General features: G+C 37.1%; 1 protein-coding gene across 1 annotated transcript in view; it reads right to left on the reverse strand.

Moving 5' to 3' along the window:
* Positions 1 to 3,197: 3,197 nt before the first annotated feature.
* Positions 3,198 to 26,750, reverse strand: part of LOC124163457 (probable RNA helicase armi) — a 38,384-nt gene continuing 14,831 nt past the window's right edge. Inside the window, exons 6-13 of the mRNA XM_046540378.1 lie at positions 21,509 to 21,726; positions 20,096 to 20,379; positions 18,659 to 18,882; positions 14,593 to 15,610; positions 8,916 to 9,279; positions 7,598 to 7,860; positions 3,783 to 4,119; positions 3,198 to 3,667 (exon numbers count right to left, since the gene is read on the reverse strand). Of these exons, the coding sequence (XP_046396334.1) occupies positions 3,293 to 3,667; positions 3,783 to 4,119; positions 7,598 to 7,860; positions 8,916 to 9,279; positions 14,593 to 15,610; positions 18,659 to 18,882; positions 20,096 to 20,379; positions 21,509 to 21,726 (3,083 nt within the window). The 3' untranslated portion in view covers positions 3,198 to 3,292. The remainder of the gene's footprint in view (positions 3,668 to 3,782; positions 4,120 to 7,597; positions 7,861 to 8,915; positions 9,280 to 14,592; positions 15,611 to 18,658; positions 18,883 to 20,095; positions 20,380 to 21,508; positions 21,727 to 26,750) is intronic.

A 26,750-nucleotide genomic window follows, 5' to 3' on the forward strand; every position in this document is an offset into this window, starting at 1 on the left:
TGCTTAAACGCATGTATGCTTGATTTTATCAATTAACTAAAATCTCTCCATGTTTCAACCTGAAAGTTGATTTGAATATGTTAGGGTGGGGGCAACTTGAAAAATACGAAATATTGAGATCATTAAGGTGGCTCTCCAAAGCAAGTGTTTATTCCCCCAGCTTAACAATGATAAAGGAGAAATATCTTAAAGCTGCTTTCGATTAGATGTTGCATTAGTGCTCAGAGGCATTGCAGGAAGTGCGAACCTCCCTTAAAGAACTACTTTTACCCGCCCCTAAGAATGATTCACTATGGAATAAATTTTTTGTCAAAGGCAAGGTTGTGAAACTCTGAACATGCAATTATATATGTACTCCATAATGCACACAAAACAGTTTTTGCCACTTGTGCATGATATCACTACCTCTCTTTAATTGGGAGTCGGAAACTGCCTTTAACCTTTCCGTGGCTGTGCAGCATAACTTATTCACCCCAAATTATGTTAATGTTGCATAATTTTTAAAAAATTTTCCCTCTGATATTTTCTGTATTTGAGCTCAACCATTTTTTTGGTTATTTAGGCAACGAATAATTTTTTTACGTTGAAATTGCTTTTGAAAACTTCAATTATTATTGCTGAGGTAACCGAGTTACCCCGCTCAGCTGTTGGCAGGAAGAAAAAAAAGCTATTTGTTAAATGAGTGCAGGGATAAAAGTTGAATGACGTAAACTTAATTATATTATAACCTCAATAATGCCAATATTCTACATGATGTTATGGCACCTTATGTTCGTACTTGGTTTTTCGTAGCACGTTATTCATGTTCAGTTACAATAGCAAAATATGAAAGATTCCTGCCATTTCGCATAAAATCAACGTAAAAACCTAAATGTAGCCTACAATGTACTTGTATACAGTAATTCCCATGAGTTTTTTAGGCACAGTCACGGAAAGGTTCAGCATGTTTGAAAATGAAAATAAAAGTCGGACATGTTAGAAGTAAAATCAACCAATCCTCAAAATCAACTTCAAAATGAAATATGTTTTCATTTTGGAAGCAAAGATTCATCTTCAACTAGAAATGTACAGTAAATGAGAATTACCCCAGTGCATAACTGAGGAGATGAATACTGTGGTGAACTAAGATCAGTCAGTAGTGCATGTTGTACTGCAGGCATGTTTATTTTACTGTTTAACTAGGTCATACTCTTTAAAACATTCAACCTTAAGGTTGATAGAACTCGCCCAAAACTAAGTTGCACACAAGTGAATATCAAACATTCAGGGTATTGAGGTCAGTTCTTTTCCCTTACACTTAGTGTGTCAACTGTGGGGATGTCCGAGGTCTTCACTCTGGATTTGAAACTAGGAACACTCAAGTTCTGCTCCTTATGTGTCAATTGCTAGATTTGGTTCACCCCTTCTCAGTAGCCTGAAGCTTCTCAGCTTTTTGTTCCTGAATATCCAAGACCTGCAGTGGTCTTGAAGTTACTCTTAAGCCAGTTAATGTTGACATTCTATTACTCTCCAAGTATTGGTTAGGGAAATCAGAGGTTACTTCATTCTCTATATGTATTAGGTTATAACCTCATCTGCTTTTGTTGCTCTCACCATAAGGGAGGTGGTGTTGCCTTATATTCTAGGCCTGACATTGACGTTTCTGGCTTATACTTCTGTAAGTGCTTGTTAAGGGACATTGAGGGATGCATAGCGAAATTAACAATAAGATGAGTGATATACACTCTTAACTTTAAATATTTCTCTCCAAGTGGTAATTTTAACAATTTAATTGGAGGACAATTTAACAATTTAATTGTTACAATCTTGTTTGCTTCCTCTCTCTAAGTTTGTGTGGTGGCTTATTTAGATATTATGACTGACTCGCACTGCAGTTCTAATCTCAGCAACTTGTTCGATAGTGTTGGCTTCATTGTCATAAATGATTCACCTACTTGAATAACTAAATCTCATCAACAGTAATGGACCAACTCATCACTAACATACCCTCCTCAGACTTAGTTTGCAACTCCTTAGCTACCTTTCTTGGAAAAAAATACTCTTGGAACCTTCTGGATAAGAAAACTAGCTGATTGTTGCTCTGGATACCCTGTAACTCAAAAATTCAATCCTACATCTCATACGACATCTTATTCTGGGATAATGACAACCTTTCCCACAAGATCCCTTCAAAAGCAGGCCATTAAGGCAATACTTCACCTTCCGCTCCACACCCCTGGCAGACCTTTATTCAAGAACCATACCATTCTCACACTTCTATCCCTTTCATGTACATACTTAACTGCATCATATTTATCAAGCAAAACCCTAAAATATTATCCTGTCACCATGTTGTGCACCCCTACCACACATGAAATGGTACAAACATCCTCTAATCCCAGTGCTCCACATCCCTTTCTCAACATGGTCCTCATCATGCATCCTCAATCTATAACAAATCACCATTCAATATTAAATCACTTTCGTCACTGTCAGTGTTCAAGCGCTTTGTAAAGAATGCACTTATTGACAAGGAATATTATTGAATTTCTGGATTCATGGCATCTAAGTGCGAGTTCTGTAACGCTTAAACATATGTTATTTTTAACTATAACCAGTAGTGTTCTCATTTTTTTTACTACTTGCTAGTTATCTCGATGTATCTTTTTAACGTTTTCTGCATTACTGGGTAACCAACAAAAATGAAATCATAAAAATCAGCAGCAAAGTGCTCTAGCCTCTAAACTACCACACTCCCAATTATCTAAACATGAATGTGGTCGAATTTTGGGGCTAATGAAGTACATACCTCACTTACAAAGAAATCACATGTGACCCTGATTTGCACCGGTAATTTTACATCAATCACCCATGTTGAGTGACCTAGTCAGGCATTCCTTGCAATTATCCATTTCATATCTTACAAAGAGCACTATAAAGTTAGTGGAAATGGGCACTGTAACAACATAGTGAAAGGAATGTAACGAGTTTTAAAGAAGATTTGACAATCTTAATAACTGAAATGGGAATACATATTTGCAGACTGCCTAGTAGAGTTGAAGTATGTTTGTACTGAAAGATGTAATATCTACTGAAAGGGTAAGCAAGAAAATTATTGTATACACCTAAATAAGGGAAAGGGCAATTTTGAAAACTGTCACTCACTAAAATATATGAAGTTTCAGGTCAAGTAGAGACTTAGAGAATAGAGAAATTCATTTTGAAGTATAAAAATAAATGTGTGTATTTCACAAATGGATTTGTACGATATACAGTAGAGAATTACCTCAACTCTTACCTAGTCTTTAAAATTTCACTCTTCCTCAACTTCTTCAATATCAGCATCATCCAATTTTCCACAAAATGAACTCGGTAAATTACTTCCAACATAAGAATTATTTTCCACACATCTTTGAATGAGCTTCTTCCATAAAGGATCATGATTAAGAAGATGTGGATCACCAATCACAATAAGCAAAGCTCGAGCTCTTGAAGTGGCAACATTAAGTCTATTTGGCGAAGACACGAAGCCAAGAGCATGTAGGAGATCAATATTAATGAATGTCCTTGATGTGCGAACAGTAGACATGATAATGGCCAATCGTTCTTGACCCTGTAATTCCTCAACAGTGCCAACTGTTGGAGGGGGTAGACAGTGATCGGCTATCAAATTCCGTATGGCCTTCACCTGAAAAAAGCATTTGTGATAAATAAAAATGCGTGAAATCAGCTCAAAATTTAAAAAAAGACATGTAGAATGATCAGAAGGACCAAATAAAAGGATGGAAAAGAAGCAATGTCACCTGTTCAATGTAAGGTGTGATGATCCCAATGTCTTCTGGTTCTAATCCACCTAAATGGTATAGTATCTTGATGTACTCCAAGCATTGGAGTGCTTCCATAGGGTTATACCAAGAGGGACTTTCTGGGTGCCGACACTCCTCCCCTCTGACTCCATGAAAAATTAGGGGTGAAGCTATTTTGACATCACTCAAGGAGGGATGGCATTTCATCAATGGAAGATGTTCACCTAAGCGTAGCAATAAAACACCCTCTTTACCGCAGTAAGGACTAACTGTTGGCTTGAGACTGCTATCGTAGAACATTTCCGATGTGAGAGACAGGAGATCTGGAACCGACCTACATTAATGTGCATAAAAAGTAACATCTTTAATAAAAGTCTTATTTCATATGACAAACTAAACATAAACTAAAATATATGGGGAAAAAACTTTTTCCCGTATATCGTTTTTTTCCCATGTATCGTTTTTATCTCCTTATTCATTACAGTTTAATTAAATAAACATTTGATTAGCTGTAGTATCTCAACAGAAAGACAATCTGTTGCATCAGAACCCACCAGTGGGTTACATTCAACCTCCATTATGGCAAATTCACTATTTTTCTTCATGTTGCAGTTTTTGCGATTTATCAGAATGAGAAGTTATAATAATTGAATTCGGTGTATCTATTAAACAATGCAAATCATGTGGAGCAATCAGAAGAAAGGTGTGACCCTTAAAATTTTAAGGTTAAATAGGTATGCCAAAACTTTTTGTTATTCAATGCCCTCTAATGCGTACACCCAATGGATTGTATAGAAAATTCACCAGAAACGAAGGTGTCAAGCCTTGAGCACAAGGGAATCGTGAGCTATGCATAAAATGGACAGTTGCCCAATTTGCAAAAACCAAGGGCAATGCACCAAGAGGGTCAAGCCTTTCAATAATTTTTGAAACCAGATTACTTCAAAACGACTAGCAATTATACCATGCGACTTTGGCACCTAAGCCAAATATTCAAATCACAGAGTGAAATCCAGGTTTCATAATTTTCATGGAAGGATTTTCAAAGAACCCAAAGCTTTGCCCTGGTATTAAAATGAAATGTCGCAACACAAGAAATGTCATGGTTTCAGAGCCTAATCCTATTTCAGAGCTAAATCATTGTTAGATTGTAATAGTGAAAAACCAGATGCATTGGCAGTGATGAAAAAACCATTAACTATGACACAAATACTTAATCCAACAAACAAGCTGACTGGTTCTCCCTTCAATGTTATCCTATGTCATGTATAAATAAGGGATAAGTTTAATGTAAGAATATCCTCATTTTTGAGGCATGAAGCTATAACTTTTGCATTGAGCTTTGAAAGGGATCAAAGAGAATAATGACTTACATCTTCAGGTGAGACAGAGATGTTACCATAATGGAGATTATTACATTAATGCAAAACGGCATACCCTAATGATGAACATTTCAGTAAATGATGACTGCATTGGGAATGGTATCTTACAATTTTCAAGTCTCGAATAGATAATACTAAGGTTATACACGGTGAAGTATAGTAATTACAGTAAAACCTCTATGTAGTGAACCTCTCTACATCGAAAACCTCTATACATCATACCAACGCTCTGGTCCCGTCAGTTTTACATGTAAATTTATAGGCAAACCTCTCTATAGTGAACCTCTTTATATCGTAAAACCTCTATATATCATAGCAACGAGACACCCCCGAGACGGCCTTACTACCTCCGCATTTCGTACCGAGACAACTAGAGACCATCAATGCAGCCGCAATAACGAACATGGAATGACATTATCAGCGATAAATGTTTCACGCTTATTTTTTTCTTATACACCTTTAATTTCAACGTTAACCATTAGTTTGGTCCATTTTGTTCCATATGAGAGCATACCTAACAGTAAATAAGAAAAAGGCATCCAACTCTCCTAATCATATTAAGTGGCAGTTAATGATGATGATGACAGAAGACATTGTTTTCTCTCAAATCATGGTCAAAATCTTGCGATAGCAATCGCTTTCATTTACTTATGGCTTTATTTTCTTGTAAGTGCCTACATACAATGTTCAGTTAATAAAAGAGGCGACCAGCGCAGCTTATAATCACTTGCTGGCGGAAATATTTCAACCAACTTCACTCCCATCCATGGAGACAGAATTACTTGACCGCATTGCTACTTCTGCTTCTAAAATGAAAATATTTCATGAATATACTGCGACTTGAAATAAATCAAATACAATTTTGCAATTATTTCATTCCCACATTTCCCGGTGTACCACTTTCTTACTACCGCCTTGGTAATTTTTTCGATGCTTTCGTGAACGATCGTAGTTCATAATTTATTGCGCTTAGCGACATATGTCTTGCCTGCGTATTTATGCCGCAAAATCTGACTCTTCCATTGGGAGTCCGGGATGTCATTTTCTAGCAATACTGAACGAACATCAATCCATGCGCGACAATGTTAGGTGAAGGAGACAGCTAATTCGCTGATATGCGGTTGGGCAATGAAATTTCTTACCCTCGCCGCCGCATTCTAAAGTAGTTCGCCCAGCATTCTCGCCGGGAAATCACGTCCTTTCGCAGACCTAGCATTTTTGTGTGCCCCTGACAGATTTTTTTCTTCGGAACACTACTTGCATTATATTTTGGAGAGAGAGAATTCAATGAAATTTTCAAAATTGTGCTCAATTTCTTGTCTATTTTTTGCAGTAGTCACATGTTTATTTATATTTTTATAATTTTTAACAAGTCACATGTTATAAGAATGATAAATCAGTTCTCTAAAAGATATTATCAGGAGTATTTTCAATTATTGCCCATAAAATATAAAAATTACTTAATTAATCATAGGCTGATGATGGATTCGAGAAATAAAAGAAGGCGACTACTTGACATTACCACATAATTAGCTATTTCTCTAGCCATCAACAAGGGCTGGCAGAAGGAAGATGTAGCAGTGACCTTTGGAAAGCCATCATTCACCCTGACATCTATTTTAAACAACCAAGGAAAAACATAAGAAACTGTCTATCTAGGCTGCACAATTAAAACACTCAGGCAGTGAAATAAGAGGATGAAGAAATTATGTTGAGAAATATAAAACTATTGTACTTTCCTCCGAACACTATTAGTAAATTGAATAGTTTCTTAGGTCAAAAGGCATTAACGAAAACAGCTAGTGATTTATTTATAGTGAAAATGACATTAAAAAGTGCTCATGTAATTGAAAACATTATTTCGAAAGAGTTTGAAAAAAATTTTAAGCAAAACCAGCAACTAATTTATTTTCTAAAAAGGCCTCTTTAACTAGTTACTTTACCTTTGTGTAATCCTTTTCCTAATGTATAACTGTAAATATATGCTCACTTATGCATGCATATATGTTTAAATATAGTTATTTAATGATTAAAAAGACAGTAGCACCTTTCATTTCCCAAGGATATGAAAAAATGGTGCCTACCACTAAAACCTCTCTATAGTGAACCTCCATACATCAAATTGCCCAAATTTTGGTCCCCTCCATTACGATGTAAAGAGGTTTTACTGTATATGTACATATTACAACTAAGAATAGAGGTTGGTAACTGAAAAACAACAACCTCAAGACTCCTTCACTTCAGTAAGTATATAGACCACCAGTTACCTCACCCTCACTCATCAGTTCAACCCTAAGGCTGATTTGGATTGGTGAGGGTAGAGTTCTCCCTGGATAAGCCTCATACATGTGATATTGACACATCAACAGTTGGGGGTCAGTTCTTTTCCTAAGATCACCTCGTACTTTGAGGATTTTTGTTAAAAATTACCTGTAGTTCATCACAAGACGAGTGACTACACTTGGATTGTAATGGCCACTAACATTTGGGAAACCAGTGGGGTCTGGAGCATAAGGCGATGATGACAACATTCTATCCAGAAGTGATATTCCTAGACCAAGGTGATGAGCTAATCTGCTCAAGACCACTGGTCCCAACTGTCTAGGATCTCCAGCAAATACAGCCTGCCCCCAACCAATTTCAGCTGAAGTGGATAGAAATCCAAGTGGAATGAGTGCTTCAGGTTCTGTTGCCTGAAAAAATAGTTAAAGGTAAGAAAAAACTCTTTTATATGATAAAAACCATTCCGCAAAAGAACCAGAAGCAAGATACAGTACTCCACATAACAGTGAGTAAGAGCATTCAATAAAACTACAACCAATAAATATCACATCACCATTCTCCAATCAGCTGCTAAAATAGTTGAACTGCACCACCTGCTTGAGTTTGAGCCAACCGACACTATACATATATGTATTAAGTTTCACATTACTAGCTTGCAATGCTTAACAAAACCTCATTACATTGGTCTTCTAGAGGTTGATGTTCATTCAAGTAACATGCTAGATATGCACATGCAATTGGTAATATGTATCAGGCAATTTAAGCATACCAGGACTAGCTGCAAAAATTCCACCAAGAAAAAATCATTTGCCTTGACCGAGATTTGAACCTGGATCCCCCGATTTCTTGTCGAGTGTTTTAGCCATTTGAGCTACTGAGGCATGATTAAAGTAGTACGCCTGTCTCTGTGAAAAAAATTTGTGGACAACACCGGACAAGAAAGTCAGGACTACTGAGCATATTATGCAACTAGCAGTCCAAGTCATGCACACTGCGCCATAAACCAGGAAATCAGAGGATCCAGGTTCAAATTTGTCAAGAGCAAACACCTCAAGTGTTCAAAGTTCGGGCAGTGCTCTCTAGCTGTGGTGCAGTGCGCATGACTTGTACTGCTAGTCGCATAACATGCTCAGTAGTCCAGGCCGCCTTCTCAAGTTTAGTCCACAAATTTTCTCAGAGGGGAATGATGCCTCGGTAGCTTAACGGGCTAAAACACTCAACAGGAAATCGGGGAAACCAGGTTCAAATCCTGGTCAAGGCAAATGAATTTTCCTGTGAAATTTTTGCACATGCATTAAGCAGTTTACCTGAATAACACTTTCAATAAAATTTAAGCAAAGGTTTCCATGGCTAAATCAATAACAGCATCTAAACAACCACAAAATATGTGGTAATTTTTAAACACATTCTTCTAACAAGACTATGGGAAACATTTTAGAATCAACTCTCTCTTTTGCTAACTTACCTGACCAGCTTCATCAAGGAAAATGTGAGTGAAATGTCCTTGAGGAAATCCTAATGCATGTATTTGTCCCAGGGTGACACAAGTTCCAATGGTGATACGATGACGGCCTAGTGAAGACGATGACATAGGCAGCCGAAGCTTTTTCTCACCATCATCAAAGTTGAGTACTTCATTTTCATCAGATGCCATTCGTCCAGACACTCCAGTTGTGCAATATGGCATCAGCCTGGATGGAATGTTACCTTTCTCCAAACAATGAATGGCAATTAAGCGCACCAACTCTCCAGGATTCAGAGGCACAGATTGAAGAATTCGTTCTGCTATTAGGTTAGCAGAACTATTGCTAGGCGATGCCACTAATATCCTACAACAAGGATAAGATTTACAAAGTTTTTTTTTCAAAAAGCACATAGTTAATTTGCCTATTGTAATGAAGCACTTATTATCTGACTTTTGTTTTAGTACACGCTGAATTATCAAGATGGCCAATCAAATTACCAGCAGAAATTCCCAACCTCTTTTAATAATAAATAATACATTTGTCTTTAGTATTAATTATAGAGAATTTAAACTGTGAATGGGACCCCTTTTTATAAAATTTTTGAGTGATACTTGCATTAGCAGAGGCAGAGAAACCAGAATTTATATGTTTAACTGAACATTGGATGAGAGATATAATTATATCAATACCAGGCTATGTGATTGGTGACTTTTATTGTCGGAAAGATCATCGTAATGGAGGTGTTGTTATTTTTGTAAAAAGTACATTAGTTTTTTCTAATATGTCGCATTTGGTGCATAATCTAAATGCTGAACTTATATTTGAATGTGCAGCAGTGAGGTACACTGTAGCAAGTAATGATTTTATTGTATTATCTGTATATAGATCCCCTGTTAGTAGCTTTAATAGTTTCCTAGAAATTTTAGATAATCTGTTGTACACCTTGACAAGTCAATTGTCAAGACCAAATGTTATATTGGCAGGAGACTTCAACTGTAACCTTTTTAAGGACGGACAAGATAAAAGAAGATTTTTGCAAATTTTACAGTCCTATCAAATGAAACCACTGGTAAATACTCCAACAAGGATTACTAATGGCACAGGGACACTACTGGATAACGTTTTCACTGATTACAATGAATCTAATGTTAATACTTCAGTATTTGACCCAGCAATATCTGATCATTCAGCTATTGTATCCATCTTTCATATACATGAGGAGCATCCTCAATCAAAAACCCTAAATCAATGTAGGTTCTTTAATGAGCATAATATGAATTATTTTTGTGTATTGTTGAATCAAGAAGATTGGAAAGACATATATGGTGGAAGACCTCTGAATGTTAACTTTGATGAATATCTTTGTAGATTTAAGTATTACTTCAACTTAGCTTTTCCGCTGCAGTCCGTGGAACACAGGAGTGTCAGCACAAAAAAATGGGTTACAAAAGAAGTTCAAAACTTATCCAGAGTTCTAAAACAAACATTTTTGCAAATACGGTACTCAAATGATGATGGGTTGCGACAGAAGTACTCTCAACTTAGGAAAGAATATAAGATATTTATAAGAAAAGCAAAAAGGGAGTATAATGACCAAAGGTTTAGGAATGCCTCTAATTATTCTAAAGTAGCCTGGGACATCATAAAAAGTAATGTCAATGCCAACCCAACAGTTCTGCCAGATCAAGTTACAAATGAACAAGGGGAAATTACTACAAACCCCATTGAAATCTCCAATGCCCTAAACCACTCATTCTTGCATCTTCCTAAGAGGGTGATTACCACCCAAAGTGGAGCTACTCTCGAAAACCATAAAATAAGTAGCTCATTGTATCTTAAGCCTTGCTCAGAAAGAGAGTTGTCTCTCTATATAGCCAAGATAGGAAAGAAAAAGTCTGCTGACATTGAGGGAATAACGGGAAAAGTAATTAAAGACTGTGAGTCCCTCATACGAAGACCCTTACTCTCGTTAGTCAACCAGTCCTTGTCAGAAGGTGTATATCCTGATTCCTTGAAGGTATCCAAGGTGGTCCCAGTGTATAAGAACAAAGACAATAGAAATAATCTGCAAAACTACAGGCCAGTATCTATAGTGCCACAATTTGGTAAATTATTTGAGTATGTATTCTGTAAAAGGCTCATTGACTATCTTGATAAGCAAAACATAATATCACTCCATCAATATGGCTTTCAGCAGGGAAAATCGACAGAATTGGCTCTATTTAATGCAATTGATAATATTACTCAGGAAATAAATAGTAAAAATAAGGTAATGGGGATATTTTTTGACATGAGCCGAGCCTTTGATGCTGTGGATCATGACAAATTGCTAAAAAAATGTGAATCAATAGGTATTAGGGGCATTCCTCTAAATTGGCTTAAGACATATCTTCATGGAAGAAAACAGAAAGTAGCATACAGGAAAGATGGGACAGTCTATTTCTCCTCCACGTTAGAAGTCAAAAAGGGTGTACCACAGGGGTCAGTATTGGGTCCTCTTCTCTTTCTAATATTCATCAATGACCTACCTAATAAAATTGTAACCCAAGATAATAAGTGTGTATTATATGCAGATGATGTAACCATCTTATCAAAAAGAAAAAATCTGACCGCGTTAATTGATTCCAGTCAATATATAATAAAATGCATGCAAACCTGGTGTGATGTCAATGATCTAAGGCTAAATGATGATAAAACCCAAGTGATATTGTTTTCTGCTGGGCACAGCCCAAAGGACAATGATCTACTGCAATGTAAAAATAATTATCTTAATGATATGGAATGTGTAAAGTTTCTAGGAATTTATGTGGATAGAAATATGAAGTGGGATGCACATATAGAGCACCTATGTAAAAAACTGAATACAGTGTTTTATCTTATATCTGTATTAAAGCATAGTGTAAGCCAGTATGTTCTGAAAACCCTCTACTATGGATTATTCTACTCAAGAATTTCATATGGAATTATAATATGGGGATCTTCGCCCCAACTTCATGATGTGTTTGTTATACAAAAGAAATTTGTGAGAAGTATGTGCAAACTAAAGTGTCGAGCTCATTGTCGCCCTTTTTTTAAAAGCCTTAAATTACTCACTGTACCTTGCGTATATATATATCAGAGTGTCATATATGTAAAAAGGTATAAAGGTTGTTTTACTATGAATAATAGGATACATTCCTATGAAACCAGGAGATGCAATGACGTTCATGTCAAACAATCGAACCTAGCTCTGGTATCTAGAGGGCCTGAGCTCATGTGTACAAAATTGTATAATAACCTACCTGTATATATTAAAAGTATAGAAAATATTGATGTTTTTAAAAAGAGTGTCTTAGCTTACTTAATAGAGAAGTGTTTTTATAGTATAAAAGAATATCTTCAATCTGAAATGTAACATTTTCTTATGTGAATTTGTTAATTTTGACGTGCCCTATATACTTGTTTTATGATTGTATCATGACATATAGTATCCTTTGGGCAAATAAATATTATTATTATTATTATTAGAGAATGAGAAAAAATCACACTTCAGACTTTTAGAGCAAATATTAACTATCCACATTTATTGCTCCTTTCCCCCGACATTCCATGAATTTTCAGACACAATCACCTTCTCTTACTTTAAAAGTTTGGAAGAAAAGCAGCCATCTTGAATAAATAAGAAGGAAAAGTGGAACGAAAATATGCTAATAAAGTTTTTCCATACAAAAAAATACCATAACAGGCAATAGAGTACAAGCCTCATGGGATAAGTATGGGAGGACTAGGCTATGCAGGGTAGATCAAAACAGGGTGCAGTCCTGATCCCAGGAAGATAGACGAAGATGATCAAAGTAGTATGCCTATCTCTTAACACACATTCCATACCCCAAACAAATAACAGCATCCAAAACACAATCACAAACAAATTCTACAAACTACATGCCCAAAATACTTCAAATATTGGCCACGCACAGAGGAGAACTTCCAGGACTTTTCCTTACAGCTCTCTCAATTTTCCTGTAATGTTGTACATATTTTACAAGATATTATCATCTTTAAAATCATTTAAAATGATTACTTGTAAAAAATTTAACCCTAAAATACAATTAATAAAAATTACAACATAAAATACATTTCAAGTATTACGTACTTGAAATTATATAAATCAATGCAAGGAATGAACACATTTTGTCTTCAAAAGTAGTAGGAATTTTCAAGATGTGGGTTTGGAGGAAGATGGAGGGAATATGGAGGATGGATCGAGTAAGGAATGAGCAAGTGTTGAACAAGGTAGATGAGGAAAGGAAATTGATGGCTAAAATAAATAAAAGGAAGAGTACCTGGCTGGGACATGTGATGAGAGATAATGGCACTCTGAAGGTAGCCTTGGAGGGAACGGTGGAAGGGATCAGAAGAAGGGGAAGGAGAAGGCTGAAGTTAATTGACAATTTCAAGATATGAAAATAAATGGCCGGAAACAGGAATGAATGGAGACAGCATTGGCACAAGGGACCTTCCGACAAGCAGAACATAAGATGATGATGATCTATACTCCCAGTAGTTGCGGAACCATGATTTTTAACTTGGTAAGCTAAATATTTTCTGAAGCAATTTACATAATAGAAATTTAATGCACTTTACATAATTTCTTTCTGTAGCTATAGTTTTATAGTAGTATACTTTTGTAATATACTTTATAGTAAACTTCTTTTTAGTAAAACTCTTACACTAGTATTTTTATCGAGGAATACATGTTTACAATTTTTTATCAAATCCTGAGATACCAGGGGTTAGCTAAAGCCCAGAGGAGGCATGCAATGACCCCCATGCATTTATATTTACGGAATGCTATGGATATATGGGGAAGTCGCATAATTGGAGAAATGTGTTCCAATCCTGACGAACTTATCTAATTAATACACTGTAGGTACATACATACTGTGACATACCGACCATATGTCTAGTATTTTTTTTGTGCGATTACCCGAGCAGGGGATGATCGCGTGTGTGAGTGTGCGTGCCTGTATGAATGTGTGCGTGTGGGGAGTATTGCGTGCCTGTATGAATGTGTGTGTGTGGGGAGTATTATGTCATGCCTCGGGTATTATGAATCTGTGATTCATAAATGATTGCTGTGCGATATGCTGGTCAATGCGGTTTACCTGTCCCCTGTGCTTGTTTGCCAAGACCCCTAATCAGTTCCCAAATTGTGGAGCCAGAATTTTGGTTCTCTCTCTCTGTCCTGGTGCGGCGTATCCTTCAATAACTATTGACTCAGTGTCAGAAATATTACTCAGGGTGCTAACGCAAGCAACATAAAGACTTGATTTGGGCATATTCTGAACCTAGCCCACCATATTCTCTATAATATAAACGTATGTATTGTTCTTTTTCTTGGAGGGGAGGATAAATGAGTCATATCATTCCTATATTATTGCATTTTTGCATCTTTGCATTTTTGTTCACCTCATCTTCATCAGGGTAATTAATTTTGATTATTTTATGTATGTTATGCAAGTATAAAATATATTTTGGTGTCTTAAAAGTAAATAACGATGGCTCGATCATTCCTTACTCGGGTCTATTGATGCCCTCCTCATCCTATAAAATATATGGTGTTTCGTGTTCCGTCATAATACATACATTTAACAGAATTCATGTTAAAGGTACCTTAATAAAGAAATTAGAACCTACCTGCTTTCTGGAATCAGGTGTAATGTCTGCAGAATAGCCTCAACAAGAGTCACTGTCTTCCCTGTTCCAGGAGGACCAAATATAACATAAGGGAGTGGCCTAGCCTCCCCCTTTAAAATATTCATCACAGCTTGCTTCTGTTGATAGTTCAGTTTTTTATTGTACCACTGGAGCTTCCTCTTCTGATGATTCAGAATTGAAACACAATCATCAATAGCACTACTAAGTTTACCACCAGACTCAAATACAAGGTTATCACTTATCACAGTTTTAGCAGGTGCAGAATCACAAATTTTCTCCTCAGTCTTGACAGACTTGGGTGGAGATTCTATGCCGAAGAGTCTTGCTGCTACAGGAATCCTAGGAGATGCACCCTTTGGATATTCCTTACCAACCTTATTGTCATCTGCAACCCCATTGGTTATCCCTCCATCACTAATACCATTAGCCTTGATCCTTGTCTCTGGAATTTCCCTTGAGCTCTGCGATGAATGAACAGCATCACAAGAGACATCGGCAGGAATATTAGAGCCTAACACTCCCCTTTGAAGGGGAAAAGCATTTCTTCCACTTCCCACATTCAGTTCTAATGAAGATTTCTCAGTTCCTTCCACCCTATCCACCATTTTATTACTGCACAACCCATTCAAATTACCAAACTTATCACTTTCAGAATCAGCCTTGAGATGAGTTGATTTATCACCCTCCAATTGCATATTTTGATTTTCAACACTACCAGTTTCTTCCAGCAAGAACACTTGGGGTTTTTTCTTAATTATTTGCATGGGAAAGAGGAACTGCTCCCCTAAGTGTGATAGAGCCAGGTCCACACCCAAATGACAACGTCGCAAAGGAGTCCGACTGAAGTGAAAGGACACATCCCATGCCATATTTGGTGCTTCAGGATTTAACATAGATTCATAATATAACTGCTTGTATGTTTCGTGGAAGCCACCATTGAATTTAAGCCAAACATCTGATTTGAGAATTTTGTGCACAAATCCTTCATATTTTGTTCCTAAAAAGAAACAACTGAATTATTGTCAAATATGTATTTAATTCCTACTTAAATGAAACAAAGAAAACATAATGAACATAAACATCAAACAGAATACATATCTATTCAAAAGGAAATGATTATTTGCACAGATCAAGGCTGATGGACGTTAAATCAGACTGAAATTTGTATCCACAATGATTTTTCCCTGAGAGTGGTTTTAAGTGCCTGCCAATATTCCTTAATCTTATTTAAATGCAATTTTCAAATTGAGAGGAAAAGTTTGAAAATATTTTCTCACTTAGGCAACAGCAAGGGAAAATCACCCCTGCTAAAAAATAAAAACATTCAAACGAAATAAATATGCTAAAAATTAAGATCCAAGCATTCACTAATGTACTTTATTTACCTTCTTCAAATAAACATCTGGGATCCAGAAGAAGAAAATCAAAGGGAAAACTTATCTTCATTGCAGGCAAAGTAAAATGGGTCAAAATACCCAACAGCCGCACTTCAAGGTCATGCATTTGCATCATATCAAAATTTTCCAATTGAAAATAAAAAATTTTCTCAAATCAAAAAATTCCTTCCGAGTCGATTAAAAAAGTGTAATATTGTTGATCAACCTATGGCTTTGTGCTCATCTCTTTCGCCCATACCTCTCCTCGGTTAGTAAATGTGCCATTTTCCTTTGATTTACAGGTGGTCTCATCAATATTACTTTCAATACTCATATACTTTCCTGATTTGTGGACTAAGAACTTTTTCAAACGTTTCCAGTCTTTTTTTATCATGTCTTTTATCATAAATTTTATTAACTTGATTGGGTTTTTCTCATAACTTGACCCTTTACTAAACAAAGCATCATTTCTGGAGATGCCAACCTACTTTCCAGAAAGAATATTTTTGTGTTGCGATGTTGCCTACATCCACGTAACTGAACGGAAATATCGTTAATTTGGAATGCGTATGGTCTAAAGCATTCTGGATTTACAATCTTCTACTGCATTACTTTTTAGCTAGTATTTATCTAATTTAGCTCATCTAAATAAAAAAAGAGATTGGTGAAATTTGACAACTTCTTCAGTTTATCAGTCCTTACATGCACACATATGCTTTGTGTCCCAGCTAAAATTTGCAATGATGCAAGGGTCTTCCAGGTGAGAAAATGCTGGCTTACAGTGGGCATTGGAAAAATGGGTATTGTGCAGAATTTCACGCAAAACTCCACATCAAAAACTCATGGAAACCTTACCAGTAGATAGTATGACATTTAGCATAGGAGAGAGTTTCCTGAAACTAGCCACCAATAAGCACTATGACAGGCTCATCTTTGGCTGTTTAGAGAAGTGAAGGGAGGGAAGAAGGCTGGAGGGGAGTGACACATGGAATAGGAAGGGATTAAAACAGTGAATGGAAGAGTTGTAAATTAAAAGGAATTTGGCTGAACAAAAATAGGGGAACTTGTTGTTGTTGCTTGTTGAACAAAAATAGGGGAGAGAATTGGACTGAATGGAAAAGGCAACACTGCCTTGAAATTTGAGGAAAGCAACTTGAAGCTGACGTTAGCCAATGGGAAGGGGGATTTCGGAGGGTCAGGGATTTGTAAAGCAGAAGCAAATGGAAGGGAAAAGCATGCGAGCTTCACAAATGTCATGGAGGCAAAATTTTTGCAAAAATAAAGTAGATAGGCAAAGCATTTGAAAGATATGTATCCACTTCAGTAATCAATTTCATTTTTAAAAGTAAAACTATCAAAATACCAATGAAATTTCAAGAATAATTCACTGCCATCAACCTAGGATAAAAAAACTTGTGCCTTCAGCAGTGAGCCACTCGCTGGAACTTTGTAGGCATGAGAATCACTGAAACTCTTAAACAGACCGTCATCAATATTCACATACATGTTAAGAGTGGTTCATTTTTTTCAGTGAGCTCCAAAAGTCACATGCTCAAAATATTTCTCAAATTTTGCCTGATTATTTTAAATGTCGTTTATAAAGCGCTAAGTGAAATCCCATAATTTCAATCGATCATATTTACATTGGGCATACATTGGTCATTTTTATCTTATCCTTTAAATCCTTCAAAATTTCTAAAGAGTATGTAATTAAACTTTATCTCTTCTTTTACCCCTTCTATAGGGATCAATATCACAACACCGTCTATACCCAAGGGCTCTCATATAACATAACACTAGATGCAGAAAAAATTCCTGAGATTGAGAAACTTGAGGAGGCTCTTAAGCAGAGTTAGGGAAGAGTGGCCGACAAGAGGGGGTGGGAGTTATCAGGTGCATTACAGGAGCAAGTTTTGCTCAGAAAATGACATGGAGGGGACTTCCGAGTGCTCTTCTAGTCAGGGAGGCGCTTAGGTGCTAATGATAGATTTCATCCCGTACTTTTAATGTTAAGAATGGTAAAGGGGAACCAGAACCGAGAGATGAGGCATAAAAACAGTGCAATCGACCCATCCATGTGAAAAACAAAAGCACATTTTTATCTTTCACCATTATTTAAAAGAAAAATGGATAACATAGGTAATTTGCTTTCTTTACATAGACTAACGGCCGCTATACATGGTGAATGATCATGCGTCATGTTGAATGATCACGCGAGCAAAATAGAGCATGTTCTAATTTTCACTGAATGATCATGCACATGAAGGTTCATTTGCGAATTGTTCCGTCATACACGGTGAATGATCATGCTGAATGATCATGCGAATGAAATCATTCGCCATGTAAAGCGGTCTTTAGGAATATTTTGTATCAGATTTATTCACTAAAATTTCACTTGGTTCTCAACCTAAAAAATAATGAAATGAAAAGAATTGATTCACTCCAATTTTTGCATGTAATTAACTTTTGCTCAAAAATAAGAATAAAAATATAGCACATTAGTAATTATGTACATTTGAATGCAGAATATATATATGTAAGCCTGTGCGGGAAGACTATGCTTGGAGAAATACATGAAGTAATATCACTGGTCATCCATAGCTTTAAAAAATAAGCACGAAAAATTTTAACTAAAATTTAATATTAATTATTAATTTTCAATAAATTACCTTGTTGATACAAATCATTGCTATGCACAGTGGTGGATGATGAAAGGAGAACTCTGTCACCAACAATGATAGAGGGCCTCTTCTCAGCTAGCCCAGGGACTTCCAGAGATAAAAATTGGCCTCCGGGCCCAGCTTCTTGTAATGTGATCCCAATCATATCCCTTTCCATCATTCTAATGCTCATTTCTATTTCTTCAAGATGCAAGAGTGCATGAAACCGAGCCCTGAAATGTAAAGATTAATGCATTGTAGGGGATTCATGCAATTTAATTCTTCCAAAATATTGTCATACACTTTGTTTCGATTCGTGAATTTACTTTAACACTAGGAGGACGGGAGTTCCGCGCTACCAAGAAGGACGGCTAAGGGTCATTTGACCCCTAAAATGTATTTTGGAATAAAATGCCTCATTCTCACCCAATATTCAGGTTAATCGTATTAATTGTTGAATTATTTCATTAAAAACACTATTTAGCATTATATGTATTATTTCCACTGTCAAAAGTTAATAACAATTATTTTAAAGAATCATGAATTGAACCATATTTAGTAGTCTATATGCAAATCTGATAATGAAAATACATACACTCAAAACAAAACTTGTGTTACATGCATAAACAATAGGCATACTGAGTTTACCAAATTTGCATTAAAATTTTTAAAAATTATTACTTTATTGTAAATCTCAGACAGACAGTAGTTTTTCAGCGCTGTTTCCACAAAATATTTTTTAGCGCTGAATGCGTCCATTGAACGATTTATTCATCTGCATCCAAATCTACATACTAAACTACAAGCCGCGTGTGGCAGTGGGTGTTAGCACACAAGCCATTTGCACATGAAAAGGAATTTGGAAAATGGAAAGGAAATTGGGGCAATTCAGAAAAAAAGCAGAAAATAGCACGAAAACAAGTTTTGGGTCAAATGACCCCCAGCCGTCCTTCTAGGTATAACATGTGATAAAAATTTAAAACAAAACATTATAGTTGAATTTTCACTAATTTATCAAAACATAGACCAAAATGAATAAAGTGAAAAAGTTTCAAAATTAAAAAAAATATTTTAATAAAAGAAAAATAAATTTTAATTCTGAAAATGGGTCAAATGACCCCTGCCGTCCTTAAAGTGTTAAAGTCATTGAGGTCAGTGGCGGATATATATGGGGGGTGCAGGGGGCACGCGCCCCCCTTGTGGAGCCGCCCGCATTATCTAACATTGCAAAAACCCCAATTGTAACTTTTTATTTCATAAGAAACCACGGTCTTCTGAGTATTATCAGTTCAAATAAAACTTTCTTAAAATTTGAATGTGACTTGATTATTTGTCATTACGACAAAAGTAAAGGTAGCTCAAGATATCTTTTGCGCCCCCCCTTGAGTTTTTTCTGTACCCACCACTGATTGAGGTGGTATTAGAAGGAAGACAATAAATACTCACTTGTAGTTTTTTGGACACAGGCTAATTCCATTTGTATCCAAAGGATCCAAGGCTGGTGCAACATCAGTCACGTCTTTGATAACCGACAGAAAGGATCTTTTGTTCAATTGACTAGTACCATCAGGGCCTACAACTGCATCCCATAACTGATCAGGCACATTGTAGATAGGTAATTTCATGGACACAAAAGCTGGAGCTTTATGAGGTCTGACACCTGGAACTATGACAGCTTCTCTATCATTTGGCCTTCGTGACCTATTCCACCTGGAATTTTTACCACCTCCCTGAAAGTATACAGAATTTCTTGACCCAATTTTATGCCTTTTAAGTCATGCAAATAAAAATAAAATGGATTTTAAATATGCCTGATGTCAACATATACATATTACTTAAAGCCTTACTACATGAAGGTATATATATGCATAAGAAATACATAAGGTGAGGAATGCATAAGTTAGTAAGCTACACTACCAGTCAACTAACCTATTTTTAAGCCCTTTATATTGCGATTATGGTCTCTTATTGAGCGTAGAAAAAACGACATTCAAAATCTATCTGTCCTACAATCTATCTCTCTTCTTTTATTTTTTTGATCTGAACCACCTCAGTATGCTGTGCCATCACACAGCAATTTGATGCTCACACAAATCCTGGATAATCCCAGATCCGTGATTACCTTGCTACACATCGAACAGCTCGCAGCCAGGGTTTTGCGGAAACAAGGTCAATAATAGTTTTGCAATATTTCACAAGCAAAATTACATACAAATATGCATATTAAGGCAAGGCAGAACTTATTCCTTTGTGAAATAACAGTGATACAAAAGACAATGCGTAAGTAAAGGTGCATATGGAAATTGAAAACCTTCACCTTTGGATAGAATGAGTGCTCAACATAGCCAGCGATTTTCAGGGGATTTTGAACACTCATTAAACTGAGCTTCCACTGCTGCTAATTTCTCCCACTTTTTCATCACACTTTTCTAGTATTCTTTTAAAAAATCCCTATTTATGATTCATTTGACCTGTTATTTCATGATAGATCATTAGTGAATCTTACTCTAAGACATTTTACGGATTCTTCATCTATTCTAATCTCTAATTGGGTACACTGATGGAAATAGCTGTGTTACCGGGAGTTATTATTTTTCAGAATTTCATTACATGCACCCAGTGCATTGTTGTCCTCTTCAAAGACTAAAATACCGTGGGCGAACAGCGACAACACTGGGGAAGGAGCTCATGGGGCTACAGTCGTGGTCAGTAGATAGGTCCTCCAACCTTCATTACCCAAAACCCCCTCCCATGCTCTCAAGCAAGATTCATAGTATCAACTTCCTTTGGTAAACACTCACAGACTGCAATTTTGCATGCCACTTTGATGGAGGAAAAACAAAAATAACGTATGATTACCTTATACAAATCCATTCCGTAGGTTTCTTCACCCCAACCATCACGTAAATTGGAATTTGATACCCGTACTTGCAGGCGACGACCAATTCGAAAGCCTCTAAATGTGAAGATGAATAATTCTGATGAACTACCGAGGAATTTTGGGTGGCACTTGAACTCAAATGACAGTGATCTTCCAGGATACACAGGAATTGGCTTGTTGTTTAAGGGTATTCCACCTGTAAAGTTATGATCCATTTATATAATGTGTGTACATCTAAAAGGGGAATTGGGAATTATTATATTTCTTTCACAGACTGTTTAGGTAACATAAAAGAACATACATCCATTTTCTTGGGAGGCAAAAAATTTCCCATTCAGAATTTGAACTTATATCAGGTCCTGATTATGCTATATGTATATGTATTTAATTTTCCTTGGCTTTTTCAAATATACTACAATCTTATTCAGATTCAAACAGAAGCAATTTAGCTTTGGAGTACTGAATTCAGCCTCAATATAAGACTCTTAATGAAGCCAAGGGGGACATTTACTTCCATCATAAAGTGAATCAGAATGCTACAGGACAAGCCATATTATCGAAATTCATGAATACAGAGGAATTAATGGAGAATGTAGTAAATGATATACATATTAGGAATAGGGTGGTTTCCTTCATCAAAGAAAACGAAAGGCATTGATTGCGATTCGTTACCCACCAATAGTGTATTCATAATATATAAATTATTTTGTTTTAGAAATACCGGGTTAGACGAATGGCAATGGTCCATTTTTATCCTCATTTGAAAAGGGCCAGATTGGCGCCCATGCGATGCCACTCCACGTGACGTCACAGGGACCTAGTTTCTATACGAGAAGATAGGAGTTATTCGTCGTCTGAGGTTACCATTGCATGCATGAGGCGCAGAGCTCAGGGAAACATGTCTTAACAATCACTTATTAAAACTGGCTAAGGTCGGAAAGTTTTCCTCGTTTGATAAGTTATTAATAATTCTTATTTAAGCCAAGAGCTACCAGCCAGCAGGGTACTAGGCTAGCCGCTAGCAGCCTGCGTCGTATCACCGCTAAGCCTCGCCTCAAGGTCACCTTGCAGGGCGGGAGGGGGAACCAGAAATACATCACGCGGAGAGACTTCCCGACATTCATACTTAAGCGTCGCGTTTTCGCACGCTTGAAAATTTTCACTTTTCATTTAATCGCGAAAAATAGATATCGTCATTTAAAAATCTAAAAGCGTGAAATACGTACTCCAGGAGTAATAATCTTTCGATTTAGGCAAAAAAATAATAGGAAACCACCCTATTAAATGACTTGAAATCTCCATTGATTACACAATGAAAAAATTATAAGCAGGTTTTAATTATACTTGGACTAGCCACAATGAAAACGAGTCACCCGCGATGCACTAATAGTGCAAATATTCCACAGATGAGAGAAAAAAATCATTCTCCTTGACTGGTCAAGGTGAATGATTTTTTTTCCTCCGTGGAATGTTTGCACAACATGATAATCAGAATTAAAAACTAAAGAGGCAATACACAAAATTAGTGCACATAATTCAATGAAGACATAGCTAACAAGGGGAGACCATGAAACTTGCTCCGCCTTTTTCAATGCCGTATTTTTTATGGCCTTCGGAATGGTGAACATATCCCTGAACTAGTGGGGGTACCGTTGAATGGGCCTTAGTTTGTCTGTAATTAATTAATTTTCACAAGCCACGTATAGATCCATGGTATCACACCATTCCGCAGACGGGTCAGGTGGGGTAGTGGTAGCGTTCAAGGCTACCACCCAGGGGACCAGGGTTCGGGGCTTCGTGATGGCTGTATATTTTTTTGTCTTCATTGTGATCATACGGTGTCAACTTTTTCACTAATTTTAATTGCGACAAGCATAGAGATGAGACTATTTTTTTATCATCATAATGGCGTTTAGGAATTTAAGCAGTGTCATTTCAAACACGGAGATACGACGACTACACTAGCAAGGGTTGGTGTGCGCAAAAATGTTAATTTTTTCATTGCTTATACTGATCAACTTCCACATTAAAAATGAAAACCACTCTTGCGAGAGCACATGTCATTAAAGGCTTGTGGCAATCAACAAAATGCGTACAGACAAAATTAATAAGAACACGAAAGGATTATAAAATGCCATATTTCTCGAACACTTGTAATTCACCTTACTCCAAAGGGCGTTTACTTACACAGTGCCTATGTGTTAAAAGAACCATTCCGAAATATAATTTCCATTAATAAATAGGTAGAGGTCTGTGAAAGTGGTTTTATTTTTTGCTAAAATTCATTTCAAAACCATGTGATTTCAGTGTTATAGAAAATCTTGGCGGTGTTGTTATAATGCTACAATTTTCCCACGTTTATAGGCGTTTTATTATTTTACGGTACACATTTCATGAATACTTATACTTTTATTAAGCATATTATGTACATAACATTTAACACAATTTCGACTGTGCAAAATTTCTGATAAAACTAAATGAAAGAAATGGTTCAACTTACATTTGTTCAAGATATATGAATGGTTCAAGTATGTAGTGTCACGTTAGGGAAGGCAGTGAAAGAAGCACACTTCACAAAACATGATAGGATTCAAAGAAACTTGAAAAATTATTTCCCATTTCTCGATCCTGAAACATCTAGAATGACACACTTTCTCACCCGATTAATTAGATATTAGATTTGGCCATTGTCAAAATGATTTATTTTTGCATTGTAGCTCAGTGGAGAGCCGAATATCTGATGATCTGTCCACTAATAAGGAGAACCCCCTCTCCTCCTATCCTTTCTGTTCCTTCCTTCCCTTCCCCAACTGCTAGCGCTTCGTGCTTTCAAATAACCATACGTGTCTATGGATGTCTTTATCGAATCGAACGAATCGAATCGCGCAGCCACCGTGGTCATGGGTGCCGTGGTCATCACGGCACCCATTTCAATCTGGCCCGGTGGTGCGCTGTCTACGGCGTGAAATACAGGCAGTGCTACATTGAGGCCGCTTTCTGACGAAACGACCTTTTGCCGGCCGCCATTCACGTTACGACGCCGTGAAATTCAGGCCGCTTTCAGACGAGACCACTCTGCCACGCTGTGGGCCGTGCCGTGAACGGCGGCCCAGTCCCAGCCAGCGGCCGTGTTTAAGTCAACGAAATTGTTACATTAGACCCACACTCAAGGTTTTCCTGCAACAAGTTATCCAATAACGCTGTCTAATGCGTCGCGGTGAGTCACCGGAATTACTGCTCGGTATTGACGCGTACAGTAGGGCGGATCGGAAAAATCGATTTTTTTCAAATCCATCTGGCCCAATGAAAAAAAGTTGTGGGACCGATCAAAAGTAAGGCCTGAAAAATTTGAGACCTCTAGGTGAACCCCTGACCCTCGCTCAAATGCAATTTAGGGGGGGAAAGTCGAAATTCGAAAAATATAGTATTTTATGGTCATTTCCTATAGATTTTGCCGAGTTACTGCCCTTTTCGGGCAAAAATTTCGTGCATTTTGACGTATCTGCCACCGTTTAGCCACAAAATGCCTAATTTGAGTCCGCGCCCGCGAAGAAAATATTCCAACGCCCACGCAGCGTCGCGGATACAAGAGCCGCAGGCCGATCCCCTCCCCTCCCCGCTCACTTCTACCCCTCCCACGCCTCCAATACAGCAAAATTCATCCCGCGTATGCTGCTAGGAGGTCATTTATCTTTGATAATATAAATCGGAAGATGGTAGAAGGCAATAAAGGAAGCTTAATGAGACGACTTGTCCCTTATTAGGCGCCTCGTCGGGGTTAAACAAATCGATGTTACCAACTTTTAGAGAAGTGATGAAATATTTTTAGATCCGAGAACGCAGGAAAGGAGCCTACGGTCCATGAAAAGGCCTCTCGAGTGGCTATAAAGGTGTGCGAACTATGGTGACGCTTCCCTTCTATTATGTGTGTGATTAAATGGATTTAGCGGTACAACAGGAAGTACTAAAACTTACGGAAAATGCGAATAGGGCAAAAGTAGGGTTTTTGCTTAAGTACAAACCTGAAGCACTTTTGAAAGAACATTTCAAATTATGCGATATTTTTGCGTGTAAGTGCAAGAAGGAGCATAATGTTCCCCCCAATGAAGAAGTATGTTGAGAGACCAGCGGACGAAACTAAAGATGATGGCTGCTGGATTGAGTCCTAAAGAAACTCACAAATGAGGGAAAAAAGGGAACCGTCGGTAAGCGTTGAGTCGACATCGTCAATTCTTGTACGGGAAAATAGTATCAAAAATTATCTTCATCAATTCATCCGAAGAAAATTAAACTGAAGAGAAATCATCCGATTTTTATCTCTACGTTCCTCATGAAATAAACATTCAGGACTAAACTCAAACTGGAACTTCTGCGGGGAAAATGCGTCTGCTAAATGTGATAGAGGTATATGCAAGAACCAAGAAACAGCAATAATCGTCCCCGCAACTTTAGCTGACGCAAAAATCATAACTTCGTAAGAAACAGCCTAGGTAGTGTACCAGAATTACTTACGTAGACAGAAAAAGATGCTAATTATTGTGAATACGAAAAGAGAGGTATCAAAGGGTGTCAACAAAGGGTTACATTTTTATGGAGTGAAAGACTATACTTTTGTCTGATGAAAAAAGGCATGAGCACTTATCAATCCAAGTTTAGAGGGGAATGTGTGATGTTAGTTGAAGAAACAGGGTCCCACTTTTGGGTTTGCCTCCCCCGTCGGAGGATTAGCAAAAGTTATAAAATCTGCGATTCTTGATTCCTTTCCGAGTGAAAATTAGATACCCAAAAATAAAAAGGATTTGAATGCGATGGTGATTACCGCCCAAAAAGGAGGCATCATCCCTATGCTACAAGCATAATTCCAACATCCCTTGCTATGTGAGTAAACTCTTCTCGGGATTCCCAACGGGTTAATTTTTCCAAAATGGCAAACGTTTCAAGCTCCGACTCGGGGCTCATCATCAGGGATAAATTTCGTTGAATCCCGAGAAGAGTTTACCAACATCATTCGCCGGGACAGCATCAAATCATATTTCATCCCTTACAGAGGTCTATTTGCTAATTGCACTAAGTTGACTTAGATTTGCGGCATAAACATTGGGAGGGAAATCTAAGGACCGAATTTGCGTTGTTGCAAGTATGCGTTTGGCGGCCGATCCGATATTTTTTAAGTGCTGGATTTTAATATCAACTTTAAGGACTACTCGCTGATGACATATT

This window comes from Ischnura elegans, chromosome 8 (assembly GCF_921293095.1).
Source record: "Ischnura elegans chromosome 8, ioIscEleg1.1, whole genome shotgun sequence".
Classification (NCBI taxonomy): Eukaryota; Metazoa; Arthropoda; class Insecta; order Odonata; family Coenagrionidae; genus Ischnura; species Ischnura elegans.